Source organism: Protomyctophum parallelum (assembly GCF_964188405.1).
Source record: "Protomyctophum parallelum genome assembly, chromosome: 5".
Taxonomy (NCBI): Eukaryota; Metazoa; Chordata; class Actinopteri; order Myctophiformes; family Myctophidae; genus Protomyctophum; species Protomyctophum parallelum.
The window spans coordinates 18,941,530-18,959,534 of record NC_139702.1 but is presented as its reverse complement, the minus strand read 5'-3'; the positions used below and the strand labels follow the sequence as shown (position 1 = coordinate 18,959,534).

Below are 18,005 nucleotides of genomic sequence, written 5' to 3'. Positions count from 1 at the left end.
GAATGCCATGTGGATCATAAATAAGTGGATGTAAAACTAATCTTAAAGCAACACTATGGGTGTAAATGGGGTGGCTTTCAAAGGCTGTCTCATAACCAGACCGGGAAGACAGGGAGCAGCTGCCAAGCATCCAGCTGAATGATGAGGTACTGATGAGATCATACCCCTTTCAATGAAACACATCAAATGCACATTCAAACACGACTCACCGATGTGTCAGACAAACACGACTCACCAAGGTGTCAGACAAACAAACACACACGCACGCACGCACACACACACTACTATAGGTGCAAGGATATTTTTCCGCAGTCAATATTTATATGGAAGACATTTTTACAGTTTTGTTAGTATCAGATCAACAAGCTATACTTTAACAATGCAATGTACATTATTTTTCAAATTTGTATAGGCCTGTACTTGTGGGGACATTTGGCCCTCACCCACACACACACACACACACAGTAAAGTAGGACTCATATCACACCTGTCTTTATGAGACGAGGAGTGACAGTAAGTGGTCCACAGGGGAAGACCATGATTATGTTTCCCATCAGCCTCTGGGGGAAGTATGAGAGCTGAATGTGGATGGTGCGTATGTGTGTCTGCTAGTAAGTGTATGAACACAGAAACCTCTCATCTCCATATTCTAACTTGACCCTTCTTGCTCTGTGCCAGCAGTCCCATCTCGCATAGGTCTTCCTTGGCTGTCTGTCTCCATGTCTTCTTTGGCCTCCCTCTCTTCCTCTTTCCACCTTCTGGCATCCAGTCCATTGCCACACTTGCCGGTCTCTCAGACGGAGTGCGTGCCCAGCCATTCTCCTTCTCCTTTCAGAGACGATGTCAGACAGTGGTGTTACCCCTGCCCTTCTCATCACCTCCTCTTTGGTGATATGGTCTCTCCATTGGTTGGACTTGTCCGACTGCCATGGCCTTGCAGTTACACACAAAATAAATTAATTGTTTGGTTTTCTTATTCGATCCTCGATAAACACACGCATATTTAGTCACAAGCTGTTTTCAATACTTTTAATTGGTTAAATAATTAGAGGACAGACATACTTTCAACCTGGTACCCATATGGTTGACATGTCATTCTAGGCATCTATGAAACAACAACATAGCAATATGAACTATATGGAGATAGAAGGTTTCTATCTGACAGTGACAATGTGAATGACAGAGAGGGATAGACAATGCAAGACCATACAAGGAGAGAGAGAGAGAGAGAGAGAGAGAGAGGGAGAGAGAGCAGAAAGATTAAGTGAGAAGCTCATGGGCAAACATGGTCATAATTGAGTCTAGCTGTCAGCGTCAGGAGCCCAACACCTGTGACGGAGTGTGTTGGACTTCATCTGACCATGCACAACGTGACAGGCACAGGCACTGATATGATGACTGGTCTACAGAGAGGGGACAGACAGACAGACAGACTGATGCACGCTCACACACTAAAATTTACACACACACACGCGCGCAGGCAGGCACGCTCTCTCTCTCACACACACACACACACACACACACACACACACACACACACACACACACACACACACACACACACACACACACACACACACACACACACACACACACACAGTCACACACACACACACACACACACACACACACACACACACACACACACACACACACACACACACACACAATCAGTGATAACTGATCCGTCCCAAACCAAGACTGAGACAGTATAATTGTGAAAGCCAAAACAGTGCCATTTATTTTCTGAATTATTCACAGGGTTGGGAATGTGGAATAATGTCAACAAAGAAAAGTATAATCACATGCAGTCCGGAGCGTGACATACATTGTGAGCTTGTAGATTTTCTGGCTCTAGGCGTACAGTTAAAAATCACACCCGTGTGAACTGAGTGGTGCAACTCCCCCCCCCCCCTCTCTCTCTCTCATTAGCAGTGCAGCACTCTCTCTGTTTCTGGCACAACAGTCAATTTAATTGACGGGCCATTGGGACTGTGGCGGCGGTGTTTTACCTATACTTGTGAGGAACTCTGCTTGGATTCATGGTGAGTGAGTGCGCACCGAAAAGTAATTGGAATCTATTTTTCTTGCCACATTATAAACAAGTTTACTTTACCTCCTCACTGTCCTCAGTGTTTGGGACGGGACGTGTAGGTCTGTATCATGTGCTGTCTGCGTGCATATAAGCGCTGCACGCTCCAGTGAAATTGTGCGGCTTGAGAAAAAAATGTTAATTTGTGTTGGATAAGGGCTTATTGGTGGGTTTTCCGCTAGATATTAAGGACTAGTTAGGGTGTGTTTTAGCCGGCGGCGGCGCCGAATTGTGGCATGGACTGGACAAATCTCTTCTTGGTTGGAGGTGGCTTCATTATCGTAGTCAAATGGAAATAAATCCTGTACTGTACTGTATGCAACATTTATACTCTCTAGTCTAGGCTATACCTGGCAGCAGAACAAAAGCCACCTTATTAGCATTTGAATGCCCAAGTTGGGCGGCCCAACACCTATCTTGGCCCAAGCGCCCCCCACCCCCCATAAAGGTATATGTGACTACGTGCATGACAACATGACCACTGGGGAAGGGAAATTTCAGTGGGTGCATATACTGCATATTGATATTGGCTTATTATTTTGCCAGTGGGTGCTTCTGCTCCTGCGCACCCGCGGAGTTGACGCCGTTGCTAATAGTCATATACTGGTGCTCATTAACACATAGGCGGACACATAGACATAGGTGAACACGGACATTGCTGTTCCTTGGAGTGGTTGCACCACTCAAAAATGGCAAAATAATGAATGGAATTTGTGTTGTCCTAAAATGTTGACACCCTCACAAGTATTAATACAACCTGTGTGTGTGTATGTGTGTGCACACGTGGGTGTGCGTGTGTTTTTTGTGTGTATTTGAGCGTTTGTGCGTGTGATCTTAGTGTTTTTGTATAGATTAAGGAGAGTGGGCGACAGAGAAAGAAGATATATGAACTTATTAGACTTCAATTGAGAGCACCCCCTCCCCAATCTCTGCCCCCAAACGCCCCCGCTCATTTAAACAGTAAAAAACAAACATACATTATTTAGCAGTTATTGTCTCGCTTTGCTCTCTAGTCCCAGCAATATAACCATGGTACTATAGCTGCACACACACGCTCACACACACACTCACCCACGCCACACACAGCAAATGGAAACAAAATATACATAGGCCTACACAATTGCAATGAACCAACACACACACAACCATGTGTACGTGTACGCTCAAGAGTTAAATGAACAGTGTATCCTCTCTCCACACACCCCCCCACACACACACACACACACACACTTGGACGGGACTGTAAACACATTGATAAAACCATTTATATAATAAGCAGTGTTTGTCAAAATGTCACGCCGGCCCAGCGGCCATTATCACTGCTCCCAACATTTATAGAGGCTCTTTAAATAAACGACCCGCGCCTTTACCGCCCACCATCTCTTAACGTGATGCGCACGCACGCACGCACGCACGCACGCACGCACGCACGCACGCACGCACGCACGCACACACACACACACACACACACACACACACACACACACACACACACACACACACACACACACACACACACACACACACACACACACACACACACACACACACACACACACACACACACACACACACACACACACACACACACACACACACACACACACACACACACACACACACACACACACACACACACACACACACACACACACACACACACACACACACACACACACACACACACACACAGGCATATATTCCAGTGCAGCCTTAATGGGAGCCTCCACACTGCTAATACATGTATATGAGCCGCCTCATCTTCTGGATTCATTCACAACTATTGGCTGTAATTGACTGTCACATTATATATTTAAATGTATTGTATTACCTACCCCCAGAGAGAGAGAGAGAGACAGAGAGAGAGAGAGAGAGACTACTGAATTGGTTCCCAGATTGATCACACCTAAATGAATATGCATTTGGCTGTGAGACAAAAAAAGAAAATAAAAAAGGGGTACTGGGGACCCTGGTCTGGATATACAAGATTTGTGATTTATACAGGTCGATTTTGAAGGTGCAGTTTACCAGGTCGTGATACATAAATTGGCCTCGCTCTGCGCACATTCGTATTATGAAAGGCATATCGGCCCGTGTTGAACGCACTCGGCCCGTGTTGAACGCACACACATTTGGCATACCGCGTCCCTGAATATTTTAGCATTGTGGGAGTGTCCATATGTTAATTATTCTCGCTTTGCGCAATTTGCTATTAAGCCCCTTGACCTAAAGACACTCAGCGCATAACGATTAGACGTGGGTCTGACCACCTCATAAACGCAAAAAGCACTGTTTGATTTGACACTTGAGCGGCTCTGGAAGGCTGGTAGAGTGTTGCCATGTCTGTTTATTATAAGCGGCTTATTTTTCTGTAAAGTTGCTTTGTGTGGTTGCTTTTCTTGTTTCTAAAGTGGTTATTTGGGCTTTTCTCCTAATGTTGTTTAAACCAGTGATCGTCACACAGCACATTCCCATGTCAAGGATCCCCAGATGAATGCATTTGCCCAACTAAGGACAGCTAATCCAAAAATTAAATAAAATGATTACTTTTGAAAATAGCAGATCTATACCAGCTCACAATGCATCACATTCATTCATTAAAACTATGAACTCTGACTGCAGGGGGATATATAATGATCATTATAACAATGTGCAAGAACATATTTAAAAAGAAGGAAGAACTTTATATTTGTGGACAATCAAAATATGTTTTTTTATTTTAATGTGGTGTCATTCAAATTAATCTGGATATGGCAGACTCACTATTTAGAAAATAAAAACATGGCACTTCATTTAAAATAGGTTACAGACCCCTGTTATATGCGCTTATTTTTATAGACCTATTTACTTGTTTCTATGAGACATGGCAGTTTTGCGTCTTTAAAAAAAAAATGTTGAGATTAGAAACGGCCATAATTCTTTCATTTCTCAACCTTAAAAATAAATAAAAACATCTCCATAATCCGTGGGAAATGTGCTTTCATATGCTGTATCACACCCGATTCAAGTCTTCTTCAATAAAATGCTACGAGCGAACTCAGCGAAGACCATACCATCGGGGCCACAGCATTACGCAGCACGCATTCAACTCATTCCTTCGTCGTGACTTGAATGAAATAAAATATAATAAACGTTATTTTACTGGTGTTTTTCAATAGAAACAAATAAAGAGCGTGTGTAGGCTACTGTGTGCAAGTGCAACAGTGCATATACATGCATGCACTAGGCTATATTTCTTCCGTGTCGGGATGGTGATTGAGCTCTTCAAGTTCACAGCCCGTTTGGTCTTTCATAAAAAAACGTTGATATTAGCCTATAAACACTCATGGTTCTCTCATTTCTCAACCGTTTTATTAAATGTAAAAATCTCCATATTCCTTATGAATCTTGCTTTCATTCGCTGTATGGTACATGGTTCTATCGTTATCGAATTAATTAATTACGCATGGATTGGCAATTTGCCAATATGCTGCTATCTACTCGCAATTCCATTCCGATCTGAAAGGTGGGTCTGTTCTTTTGAGGCATAAAGGTGACAGCATGCAGTGCAATAGGAATAATTAACCCAAATGTGACAAAGGCATGTCATGTCTTCTATGGTGCCAGCCTGAAGAAATGTCATACCACGACCCCCAAAGTGCGCATTCCGTATGTGACATCAGCTGACTGGTAAAGAGAATAGTACGGACATGTTGATTGGGTACGTCTCAAACACGCCTTAAACACACCCATGACTAATTCAAGGCCGTTTTGCGCACTCCGCGGGGTGTCAAAAGCGCTTCTTAACATGCCCAAAATTGCAATATGACATACTACACGCCCCCAGATCATAATACTGTAATTAGATTAGTAATATAGAAGTAAGTAACATAGAAGTCCTAAATCGACCCCAAAGTCTCATAGATATAGCCGATGCATAATTGCATATATTATTATTATTATTATTACATGCATGCACCGGCTGTACCAGCCTTACAGGCACCTTATACTGCAGGCATGCGCAAAGGCTCAACTTATATGTAACTTAGATAGCTTCTTATGTAGACACAGCACCATAGTATACTGTATATGCATAGCTCATTATATAGATATTCCACTGTTAGGTTTTTAGCATATATACGTATGATTGGATATTCAATTGGCGGTGGCCCGCGGAGCGCCCCCTTGTGGCCCGTTTGAGAATAATAAGAGGGCTAATAAAAGTTACAGGTATGGTGTGTGCGATATTAATTGTGAGATTACCATAATGACGGTAATCATTAAAGGACCACTTTTCAACCTATCTTCATATAATAGGTCCTCACTAATAATCATGATAAAATGACACATTTTTTTCTACTCGGTCTGTGTCACATAGGAGGGCTGTGGGCAGTTCAGAAACCCACCCAACAGTGACATCAATGGAGAATCCAAGCTAATAGAAACTGCAGGCTTTCTAGTCCTGAAAAGTTGCAATGCGAAAATGGAAGCCATCATTCTCACAATAATAAACCCTGTTAGGGTCCATTTGGTTCCATTTGTACACTATCAGAGTTACAGACCCATAAGGGTCCATTTGGTTCCAAACCATTTCCCTGGGGACCCCCTGGAACTGCCTCAAGGACCCTGGGGGTCCCCGGACCCCGAACCCCACTTTGGGAATCACTGCTCTATGTAATCTGATCTTCATAGTCTGATAAACTATTCTCACGTAAATAAATCTTGTTTAAAAAACAATCTGCCTAACGATGATGTCACTGGTGGTCGTGGACGGGTTTCTGAACTGCCCACAGCAGAGTGAGTGTGTGTGTGTGTGTGTGTGTGTGTGTGTGTGTGTGTGTGTGTGTTTGTGTGTGTGTGTGTGTGTGCGTGTGTGTGTGCGTGTGTGTGTGTGTGTGTCCGTCCAGCTGATGGTCGTTAATGTCAAAGCAATCCTGTTTATGCACTGTCAAATAGGTCTGGTCTACATCTATTCTAAGGTGGCATATACATGTATAGACATATTATCCTGGTCATTACTTTGCGGAAATATACATGAATCTTCGTGTTTGAGCACAAAAAGCATTTTGAGAACCCACAAATTTCCGCGCTTTGCGCGCACACTGTGCGGCCCCCCACACACAATCATTCTACAGTTGTGGCCCCCGGCCTAATCTAATTGAATACCCCTGATTTCATGGTGACTATTTGTATGTATTTGGTGTGTTAACATGTCTTTTTGTTCCTGCTTACTGCAAGTCACTCTGGATTAAGAGTGTCTGCAAAATGCCTAAATTGTAAATTGTATATATTTCAAAAAAGTTGTGAACAGATTTGTAAATCTATTCACAACTGGCAGTAGCGGGAGGATTCCCGGCAGGCGCAGCGATATAGGGGAAGCAGGGAAAGCAGTCGCATCAGGGCCTGCGGCGGGAAGGAGCCCGGCGGCCGCTAAAACTCTCTATCTCTCTCTCTCTGGCTCTCTCTCCCACAAACACAAGCTGTTAAGTTACCGCGACTAAGACTACATTTCCAGTGTAAAATATAGCTCATTGGGAGGTAAAGGGAGCCGCTTTATTGTGAAGGGCCCTTCACGGCGCCCGCCGGAAAGAGAGTGTTTGAACTGGGCTGCTTACTGGCTGGCTCGTCTGGCTGCGTTACAGAGTAGGCATACAGACGTATTTGCTCCGGTGTTGCTGACTGTGAACCGTTTTAGAGCTGCAGACTCTGCAGTCGCCTGGTAAAGTTGAGTTTTGAAAAGAACCATAACCATTGGAAATGGGGAGGGGGGGGGGGGGGGGAGATCTGGGCTGTCAATCTCGCATCAGGGCCCGTGGGACATTTCCTCCGCCACTGATTCCCGGTGGGCTGATCTATCTGTGGGCCGGTACAAAGCTGTGTGTTTAGTTTATCCTAGTCTGACCGGCCAACAGAGCGGAGAGAGATAATCCCACTGGTTTGTCTCCCCTACTCACCATTATTACTAACAAATAGATCAAAACATGGTAACGGCGTGGCTCCAATATTGTTCTTGGACTTCATTCGGCCAGCCTGTGACATCAATCGTCAGTCCTCTAGTCTATGACGTATCTACATACAGTATGACTCCAAATTGGGCAAGGTCTCAGACCGCTCAGAGCCCCGTTGAATACCAATGCACAGTAGAAGTTAATTAGATATTTAAAAACGGGATACAAGTAGAGCTGCTTCTGTGGCCCGTGAAGTTTCCATAAGAACATAGACTGATAGATCTTCAAGTTGTGGATCTACATGTGGGTTTAGGACAGGGGTTTTCAACTGATTGTGAACCAGGGACCACCACCTTGACTAAGAATCAACCTGGGGACCACTGTTGTGTTGTAATGGGATATGGGCTAAGATTAGTGCTTTCGTAACACTTATACTGTTTCTCAAACGATGGTCCACGGACTTAACTGATATACAGTACTGACACATGTGGCCCTATCTTGGGCGTGCCTTAACCTTTATCCCTAAACTTTTTTTTCCATATTTTACTACAGTATCTTGAAAAATATTTTAAAATAGTTCAACTAGCAGATCTACATCCATACATTATGGCTATTATCGGCTATTTAAACTATTTTAATAATAGTAATAATAGTAATAGAAATATATATAATATATAGTAAAAATGGTAAATACGTCCAAGATATAGCGCATGATTATATGGGCACATTAACATTTCTTAATAATGATGACTCAATCAGGCAAGCTGGTACACTTCACCCTTCTTCAGATTCTAACTACCTTTTCTGTGGAATTTCTTAACCTCAGACTTCCCAGTAATTCTGATAACATTGACGCACTTCCACGGAACAGTGCACTAATCCGTCTGTGCACTGTTCCGTGGAAGAAAATACAAAATCTTCACTTTGCTACATTGCTAAATGCATGGTCAGGGACCACATGCAATACCTCCACGGACCACATGTTGAAAACCCCTGGTTTAGGAGATCAGCCAAGGTGCTCAGACAGCAGACCCTGTGCAGCCAAGGTGCTCAGACAGACCCTGTGCAGCCAAGGTGCTCCGACAGCAATTGCACAGCAGGCCTGGATAACAGCCTGGCTTTCTTAAACCATTATCTGCTTTATACACTTTATTATTTGAATAAATTCTGTCAAGCACCTGTAAGCGTGCACTGCATCTAAAGAGATTGATTTATTACCTTCGCCACACACACACACACACACACACACACACACACACACACACACACACACACACACACACACACACACACACACACACACACACACACACACACACACACACACACACACACACACACACACACACACACACACACACACACAGTCCATGCCTTCATGTATGCATGTGGTGTGTTCTGTTTTCTGCCCCAATCGAAAGAAATGTATTGGCTCCACTCTGCACCTTTATGAGGGCATTATGGGAAGCTTCCAGTGAAAATTAGATCTTTTTAGAGTCTTGCCCTTGGGTCAACCCTGAGGAGATCTACAGAATATTAATACAACACAGGGCAGAGGAGGAGGAGGAGAGGTGAAAGAACCTCTTAGGAAACTCATAGTGGAGTAGCAATATATTAGAGAAACAAACAGAAGGGGAATCTTGATCACTAGCTTCAGTATGTCCTCACAATTTTTAATTCATATTATTATTAGTAGTAGTATCTTATTCACATTTTCAAAACTTTTTTGGAAAATGTATAGGGTCCCACCAAAAACCTTTAAAAAACTAAAAAACTACATACAAAACAAATAAACAAACAAAAAATGCTAGTTGCTGAGAGTTAAAATGCAAGGCACAGTTCTGAGAAGAGGCATGGCATTTTGATATGGATCTGCAGTCTGTCACATGGTTGTAACAGACTGCAATGGGCTATATGCACACAGAATAACTCTTCCTAATTCTGGGCTGCATGCCTACTTCCTTCACAGGTGTTACTGATAATACTAATTAAGGCTCTGTTCCATTTGTGTGTGCAGTGGTTCTGAAATTGTTTTAATAAAAAAAAAAGTACGGGTCCATTTGGTTCCATTTGTACACTCTCAGAGTTACACATCGGTACGGGGCCATTTGGAACCCACTCAAGGACACGTTGACAACCACTGGTGTAGACAGAGCCTTCATTAGTATGAGCGGTAACACCTTCCTGTGAAGGAGAAGGAAGTAGGGAATATAGAGCCCATTTAGAAAGTGCATGCATTTGAGAGCAAGTACATCACAGGCTGCACTCAGTACAAGGCAGAGTATACCTCATTCCAGACAACTGGGGGATTTGTAGAGATATTGCGTCAATTATTATAATTTTTTTACATTCCTGTTATTCTCTGAAGACCTCAGGTCCTAATAAATTATTTGAGCAAAGTCTCTTTTTTATTCAGGTTTATCCCGTTCTGCTTGCTCCCATTTAACGAACATGTCAACAAACATCACTTAATTCCTTCATTGTCATGTATAATACAGCAGCTCTCAACCTCCAGTCGTGATATGGCCTACCGCAGTTTCAACAATTGGCCTTGCAACTTTGGAAGTTTGCAGAAGCACTACTTTCCATAGTGTTTTCATACATTCCTTTTCAGGCCACTGATCATGTTCTCACATTACATATCAATAAAATCACCCATGTGGCGGTTATATTTGTCATGTCTAAAGAGTGAGCAGATGACACAGTTATTTAAAATATTTTGTATCTGTATCATTATTTACTATTACTATATAAGTATATTGTTATACCCTTAGCTGTATCTGCCCTGTGGTTTCTTCTGATGTCTTGCTACTGACAACCCCCACTGCCGTCACTTGGCTTACTGCATGTGACATGACAAAAGCATAAGACATGACACATCTGAAAATAAGTGCCATGGTGTAATTCATTATAACAGTACTACTAATTGTATTGGCCTCGGAATTACTAAGACAAATCCTTAATTGTAAAGAGGCTTCCATTGTCCGAGTTGCTCGTGCCTTCTCTGCATTCTGTGTTGTCCTGCTCCTGTGATGCACTGGGCTTGCTTACATTTTGGCTGAGGTGTGCCAGTAGACTCCCTTTTGTCTAGGTTACAGCTGGAAGAGACATTAAGGTATTTGTGGTTTGAGCCCGTACTTCCTCGCCACTTCTTTCTGAGAGTAGGCCATGTCACACAACGAGTACAAATTGACAATTTCAATCTCTGATTTGGCAAAGTTGATGGCATTGTTGAACATTTCTATTGCCTTGTCGAGATTGCCCCTCTGAAACTCAATGCGTCCCATTGTTTCATAGGCTAAGTCACACGTGTTATCAATCTCAATTGCCTTGCTGATGAGCTCCAGAGTAAGGTCAATGTCCTCTTTCCACTCTTGCTGCAGCACACCCTTGTGTACATATGTAATTGCATTGTCTGGTTCCAGGTCAATGCACTTTCCATACATCTCATCTGCTTTTCCAAACTGTTGCTGATCAATCAAGGATTGAGCGTAAAGTCTATACGTCTCTGCACATTTGGGAAACCTTCTGATGACATCCTCAAAACCATCCATTGCCGTCTGTACTTGGGCTTGGTTGTTTCCAGTAAATGCCTTTATGTAGAGGGCAAAGCACTTCTGTGCATGGGCTTGAGCACAGCTTGGCCTCAGCAGGATGGACCGATCAAAATCTCGTACAGCATCATCCATTTGGTCCAGCAGGATGTTAAGCTGCCCCCTGTGGTGGTAGACGTCTGCGTTGCGTGTGTCAATCTCTGCTGCCATGTCGAAATCTTGCGTAGAGAGTAGAGGCTGTTGCTGCTGCATGTAGATAATGCCACGCTTGATCAAAGCATTGGCACAGAGCTTAACATTGGCATCCTGCATGTTGATGACGCGGTCCAAGTCAGGCTGTGCCCTGGTGGCATTGCCACTCAGCAGGTAGAATGTGGCACGCAGCAACAGGGCCTCTGTTGTGTGTTTACCTCCAGAATCAATCTCCTTGGTGCATTCACCGATGATCTTATCATAATTTTCCTCCTCCATGTACTGTTTGGCATTTAGGTAGGGAGAGCTCTTGTTGGCCTCTGCTAACTCACCCTCATTTTCTTTCTTCTGGGAGATGATGTCGTCCATGAACGAGCTAAAGTACGACTTGATGAATTGAGGAGAAGGCAGCACCGGCTTGCGGTTCTTGTACTTGTCTTCGGCCTTCTCTTTTGCGAGCAGCTTCAGCACCTTCTCTGCTAGCATCATGCTCTGCTGGTTCTGGAATTCCTCAAGAATGCACACGGCCGTGGCGTCTTCCAGACATTCCTGCTTGTTGTCCAGTCTCTCCAGAGCCTTGGCTCTCCTGAACAGAGCCTTGACGTAGTGCGGATTAAGGTTCACGGCCTGAGAGCAGTCCTGCACCACCTCCATCCATTGTGTCAGCTGTTCATAAGCAGCAGCTCTGTTCTGGTAGAAGATTGACAGATCGGCCCCTTGCTCGGTGGGGCAGAGGGTTATGGCCTCTGTGTAGTACTGGATAGCCTGGTCATACTTGCCAGCCTTGAAATATGTGTTGCCCTTTTTCTTTGCTGCCTGGGCCTGGTCTAAGGAACTCATGCTCTCCTGGTCGCGGCTGTTGTCTTGGCTGTTGTCTTGGCCTTGCAAGGGGCTCATGCTGTCTTCAATAGTCTTACTCTCTCCATTACCTGTCACGCTACGCTGCTTCTCTATGGCCTTGCAGATACATATGTACACCACTCCAAAGACTAGTGGGGAACCCATCAGCAGAACCAGCTGGAACCGCGACAGGGCGCTCACAAAGAGCATCTCTGCTAGTTGTGAAGGAGCACTTAATTCACAGAGTTTTGCTGATGGTGTCTGTTGCGACTTTGACTTCTGGGACTCACAACAAGCATGTCATTACCAGTTATCAGAGTTAACTTGGGGTAAAATGATCACATCAGCATTATCATGCCGTCATATTAATGACATATGACATCAGACATCTCCATACATACATTAATTGATGACATTAATTTATGCCCATACTGAGTTAAAGATTTTTGGAGGCTAGCGATGGTGTCAGACATCTCCACCAGGCATCTCCATGGGCATAGAGGAACTCGGACACAATATAGATACACTGAGATTCCTGGATTCATAGATAGAGTAGAAGACGAGTGCCACACCCTTTCTCAGAGTACCAATAGATGACTTATCATCAAATTGCTTTATGATCAAGAAGAATATTGTTGTCCTATCTTCAGCTTTAACCCATAATTTGAGTGCAGTCACAGAGTGTCACTTCAGCTTTCGCTCTGCAGGACTTAGAAGTATGGATGATGATATCCTCACAATGGTGAAGGGTATCATTCCCCCGCTGACATCAAAAAAGCATAAGGGACAAGATGGAATAATCGGGATTATTGGAGGTTGCCAAGAGTATACAGGAGCGCCATATTTTGCTGCCATTTCTGCACTGAAAGTGGGCGCTGACCTCTCTCACATATTCTGCACCAGGGATGCCGCAACTGTCATCAAATCATACAGCCCTGAGCTCATAGTGCACCCTGTGCTGGACAGCCCCGACGCAGTGGAAGAGACCGAGAAATGGCTCCCAAGACTGCACAGCCTGGTGGTGGGCCCAGGACTAGGGAGAGATGACGCACTACTGAAAACAGCCATGGAGGTTATAGAGAAGACAAAAGCCAGAGATATTCCTATAGTTATCGATGCAGACGGACTATGGCTTGTTGCACAGCAGCCATCTGTCATCCAGGGGTACCAGAAGGGGATTGTCACCCCTAACTTCATGGAGTTCACGCGACTATATGAGGCACTGCACCATGGTCCTATGGACACCAATGATCGTCAGAGGAGTGCCATGCAGCTCAGCGTGGCTATGGGAAACCTCACCGTGGTGCTCAAAGGGGAACAGGATCTAATCACGGATGGCACCAAGGTGATCCTGTGTGGCATCGAGGGCAGCGGCAGACGATGTGGAGGACAAGGTGATCTTCTCTCCGGATCCCTGGGTGTACTCGCACACTGGGCCTTTGCTATACCTGCTGGAATGTTCCAAAGCGTAAATCCAGCAGTTGTTGCAGCGTTTGGGGCTTGTTCCCTTACCAGGCAGTGCAACCGTCAAGCATTCCACCAACGTGGTCGAGCCACAACCACTTCAGACATGATCCAGGAGATCGGCTCTGCCTTCATGAAGCTCTTTGAAAACTGAAATTAATGAATGAATGAATCCAACACTCAAACTGTACAAAATTGTTCATAAGCCTACAGACTCTGTCAGTGTCAAAGAAGATTTAACTAATTTTATTCATTCTTTTTCAGATTTCTCGTAGGCAACATAGGGGAGCGAGTCTAAGAAAAGCAAAAGCACCCTGAATCAGGGAGAAGTTATGTTCACCCTAATTCCAACCTTTGTAATTTGTGATTGCATGACGAGTCACCCGTCCTGTCGTGTTTACGATAGAGGGCACTCTTCCGTAACCTGTGAATGGCACATTCAACTACCCATAAATATTGAACGGAGCATCGTGAGTCGCGACAGCACTTTTAATATCTCTGATTCTCAGAGAAAGATATTCTATAGTTATATAGTAAAAATGCTTGAAATCGCTGGCATAGACACTTTTAACTCTGGCTCTTAACGAGTTAATTCTACCCCAATAAAAAGTTAAAAAAATAAAAAATAAATGATGATACTAATAAACAGCATCATGCAGCATCACACTCCTAACAGATGCCTTGCCTTTGGTGCTGGGTAATTGTACTGCAATCACACCTGGTCATTTGTGATTGCATTGTATGCTTCTGAAGGAAGATTGTATGCGTTTAGTGCTGCTGTGAATACCAGCAATTAATCATTGGGTGAGTACACACAGAGCGTGACAAATTAGCATGCCACAGATGTTCTATGGCTGTATATGTATGGAATATCAGCCATTCTAGGACTACATAATGTTCATCGTCTTTTCTGCTTTTTGTTTTGTAGTGTAGATTGACATAATAGACAACTCATAATGCATAAACATTTCTTTATGTACATGCATTTGTCAAAAGGAACTAATTTATGGTTATAGGCAGATTTCCGTCCCTTTGTTTTGTACTTGGTCAATGGTTGGTGGAGTCGATGTCACACGTCCGAACAAAAGTTTGGTTATTTTTTGGTGTGCGTGCGTGACCCTGCATGGGTGAACGCAACACCAACACTTACCCTGTTGTGTTGTCGAGCTCTTTCTACTTATGATCAGCCTTCTGGAGCAGTATCAGCCATCGGAGCTCTCAGCTTTGTCAGAATGTTGCTGTCGGCCACTCTCTCCGGGTCTGTATGCACACAACTGTCCTACAAGCCACTTGTCACGACCTTCACTTAGGGGCTCACCCAGGCCGCGTTGTACCCATTCTTGAAACTCACTTCAAGGGATCACCTCAAAGGGCAATCTGGAGGTGTTGTCTTGAGGTTAAACTGGGTGCAGATTCTAAAGAATGCCCACAAAAACATCCACATTCTCTGAAGAAGTGTAGGAGTCTTTAATACTGATCTGGCTGCAAGAAAGAAAGAAAACTCACAACCTTGGTTCTGGTGACTCATATTATCCCCTGATATTGTCCTTGTAATGCAATTATTTTAATGTATTCATTTTTTAATTGGAAGACCTGCAAACACCCAGTGATGATGTGTCCAATGTGTCACTATTTCATTAACTGCAAATCTTTGAATATATTAGGGCATTCAACAATAGTGATTGTTGGTAGTCGACTCGAATACCAAAATTAGAGTCAAAGAGACAATTATTCATTGGTAAAATATCATATTCTTTCATCCAATACAATTATTAAAACACTGTGTTGGAATCGTGCTTAAAATGAACCAGCGAGTAACGGGTTTATAGGCGGGGCCGGTGAACAGCAGCTGCCGTTCTAATTGGACTAAACTCAGTAGCTGTGAATGAGTTACAAGTCCACTATGCCTCACAGATGGAAGCGTTGTGAGCTTGTAAATCTGCTATTTTCGAGATGCGGAAAACTTTTCTACGACGCAGCATAGCATGTTGCCTTGTCTGTCGGTGAGACTGAAGCTGACAGGCGGCTCTGGTTGAAAAGAAATTTAGCGTCTTGATCATATTCATTCAGTTCATACAATACAAGCCATTATATATATACACACACACACACAAACACATTCACACACGCACGCACACGCACACAATAGTCAACAATCACAGTTCCTTCGGTCTTTACAGGGCTAAGGGATGATTAGCTCGTGTCCATAGCGTTAGAAGGAGCACTCCGTTAGAGTCTAGCAGCAGGCTTTGAAATTCAAGATCAACTTCACTCAATCGCGACCTAGCTGTTTGTTTTTAATAATGCTATTGCCGGAGATCTTCAGCAATTAATGAATACTACGCTTAGCGCCATTGCCGGAAATCTTCAGCAATTGGCCTTGTGCTTTTGATTGATCAAGTCATAATGCTACTCACGTTAGCTTTGGGTTGCTAGCTGGTGTTGTCAATAACACTGGAGCGTGCCATCTTGAACTGCGCACGCACCCATGCCCGTTCTATCTGTTTCAATCGTCTTTATCCCCAATTCCTTGTCCCAGATGGCATTTCTGGTCAAAACAGACCAGTCCAGAAGTGATATGCGACAACACACACACACACACACACACACACACACACACTAGTTACACTTTTTGCTCTTTAAAATAATGGTTGAACGGGGGGAAATTCTGCGTGAATTATAATAGTTATTAATAAATCCTGGTGTTATATTTAAGAGTGTTAATAATGCCTCAAATACATTTTGGGAGTCCTTGAGGTACATGAAAAAGTTTGAGCACCACTCATAACATAATGCTTTTTCAGAAAAATGTTAGGATTTAGAAGAGAAAATGACTAAAGCAACACAAAGCCCACCAACGAGTGGTCTGTGAAGAAGAGGCCTGCTCCAAGAAGCACGAAGAGTGACTAAGGAACTGTGGTAGAAGAGGATGCATGCCTGTTAGTACTTATTCTCAGTCAGTGGAGGGAACATATGGTGTGAGCCTGTGAGGAATGTCAGAAATGAGCTAATGAGGAGTGCACCAACCAGATCGGGGAGGGTTTTTGAATAATATAATAAACATTTTGTGCTATAAAGTATAGAGGTGATGAATCAGATTGAGTTCTTCCTCCTCATCAGCGTTGACAACAAAATGACAGAGGTGATATGCAAATTCGAATTTGTAACACACAAAACGAACATTATTTAATAATTACTTTCTAAATTTGACACATTTTTTATCATTTGTGTTCACTTACTTTGGCACTATACTATGATGCCAATAGTTTACTTTTACTCAAGTAGGCTAATGTTTTACTTTTACTTAAGCAAGAAATGCTAGTACTTTTTCCACCACTGGTGAAAGGTTTCTACCAGTGAGGAAACAAAACCCAGCTGTCTCCGTTGCAGAGGCCTCAGGGGTTGCTAAGGAAGCATCTCCCAGGAAACGGGAGGATGGCAGTGTTTCAGGGAGTTCAGACATGTTTCCAAACAGGAGGATGGCAGTGTTTCAGGGAGTTCAGACATGTTTCTAAACAGGAGGATGGCAGTGTTTCAGGGAGTTCAGACATGTTTCTAAACAGGAGGATGGCAGTGTTTCAGGGAGTTCAGACATGTTTCTAAACAGGAGGATGGCAGTGTTTCAGGGAGTTCAGACATGTTTCTAAACAGGAGGATGGCAGTGTTTCAGGGAGTTCAGACATGTTTCTAAACAGGAGGATGGCCGTGTTTCAGGGAGTTCAGACATGTTTCTAAACGGGAGGATGGCCGTGTTTCAGGGAGTTCAGACATGTTTCTAAACGGGAGGAAGGCCGTGTTTCAGGGAGTTCAGACATGTTTCTAAACGGGAGGATGGCAGTGTTTCAGGGAGTTCAGACATGTTTCTAAAGGAAACGGGAGGATGGCAGTGTTTCAGGGAGTTCAGACATGTTTCTAAAGGAAACGGGAGGATGGCAG

At 43.6% G+C, this 18,005-nt stretch overlaps 2 protein-coding genes across 2 annotated transcripts; one reads left to right on the top strand and one right to left on the bottom strand.

Annotated features, from left to right (window-relative positions):
• Positions 1-11,129: 11,129 nt before the first annotated feature.
• On the bottom strand, positions 11,130-12,815 carry LOC310858245 (mitochondrial import receptor subunit TOM70-like; the record flags this gene model as incomplete). Its single annotated transcript, XM_083764353.1, has 1 exon — positions 11,130-12,815. The coding sequence occupies one exon, from the start codon at positions 12,813-12,815 to the stop codon at positions 11,130-11,132; it is 1,686 nt and encodes a 561-aa protein (XP_083620479.1).
• A 508-nt stretch (positions 12,816-13,323) lies between these two features.
• Positions 13,324-14,223, top strand: LOC310858244 (ATP-dependent (S)-NAD(P)H-hydrate dehydratase-like; the record flags this gene model as incomplete). The annotated part of the gene is made up of 1 exon (XM_083764352.1): positions 13,324-14,223. The coding sequence occupies one exon, from the start codon at positions 13,324-13,326 to the stop codon at positions 14,221-14,223; it is 900 nt and encodes a 299-aa protein (XP_083620478.1).
• Positions 14,224-18,005: the final 3,782 nt, after the last annotated feature.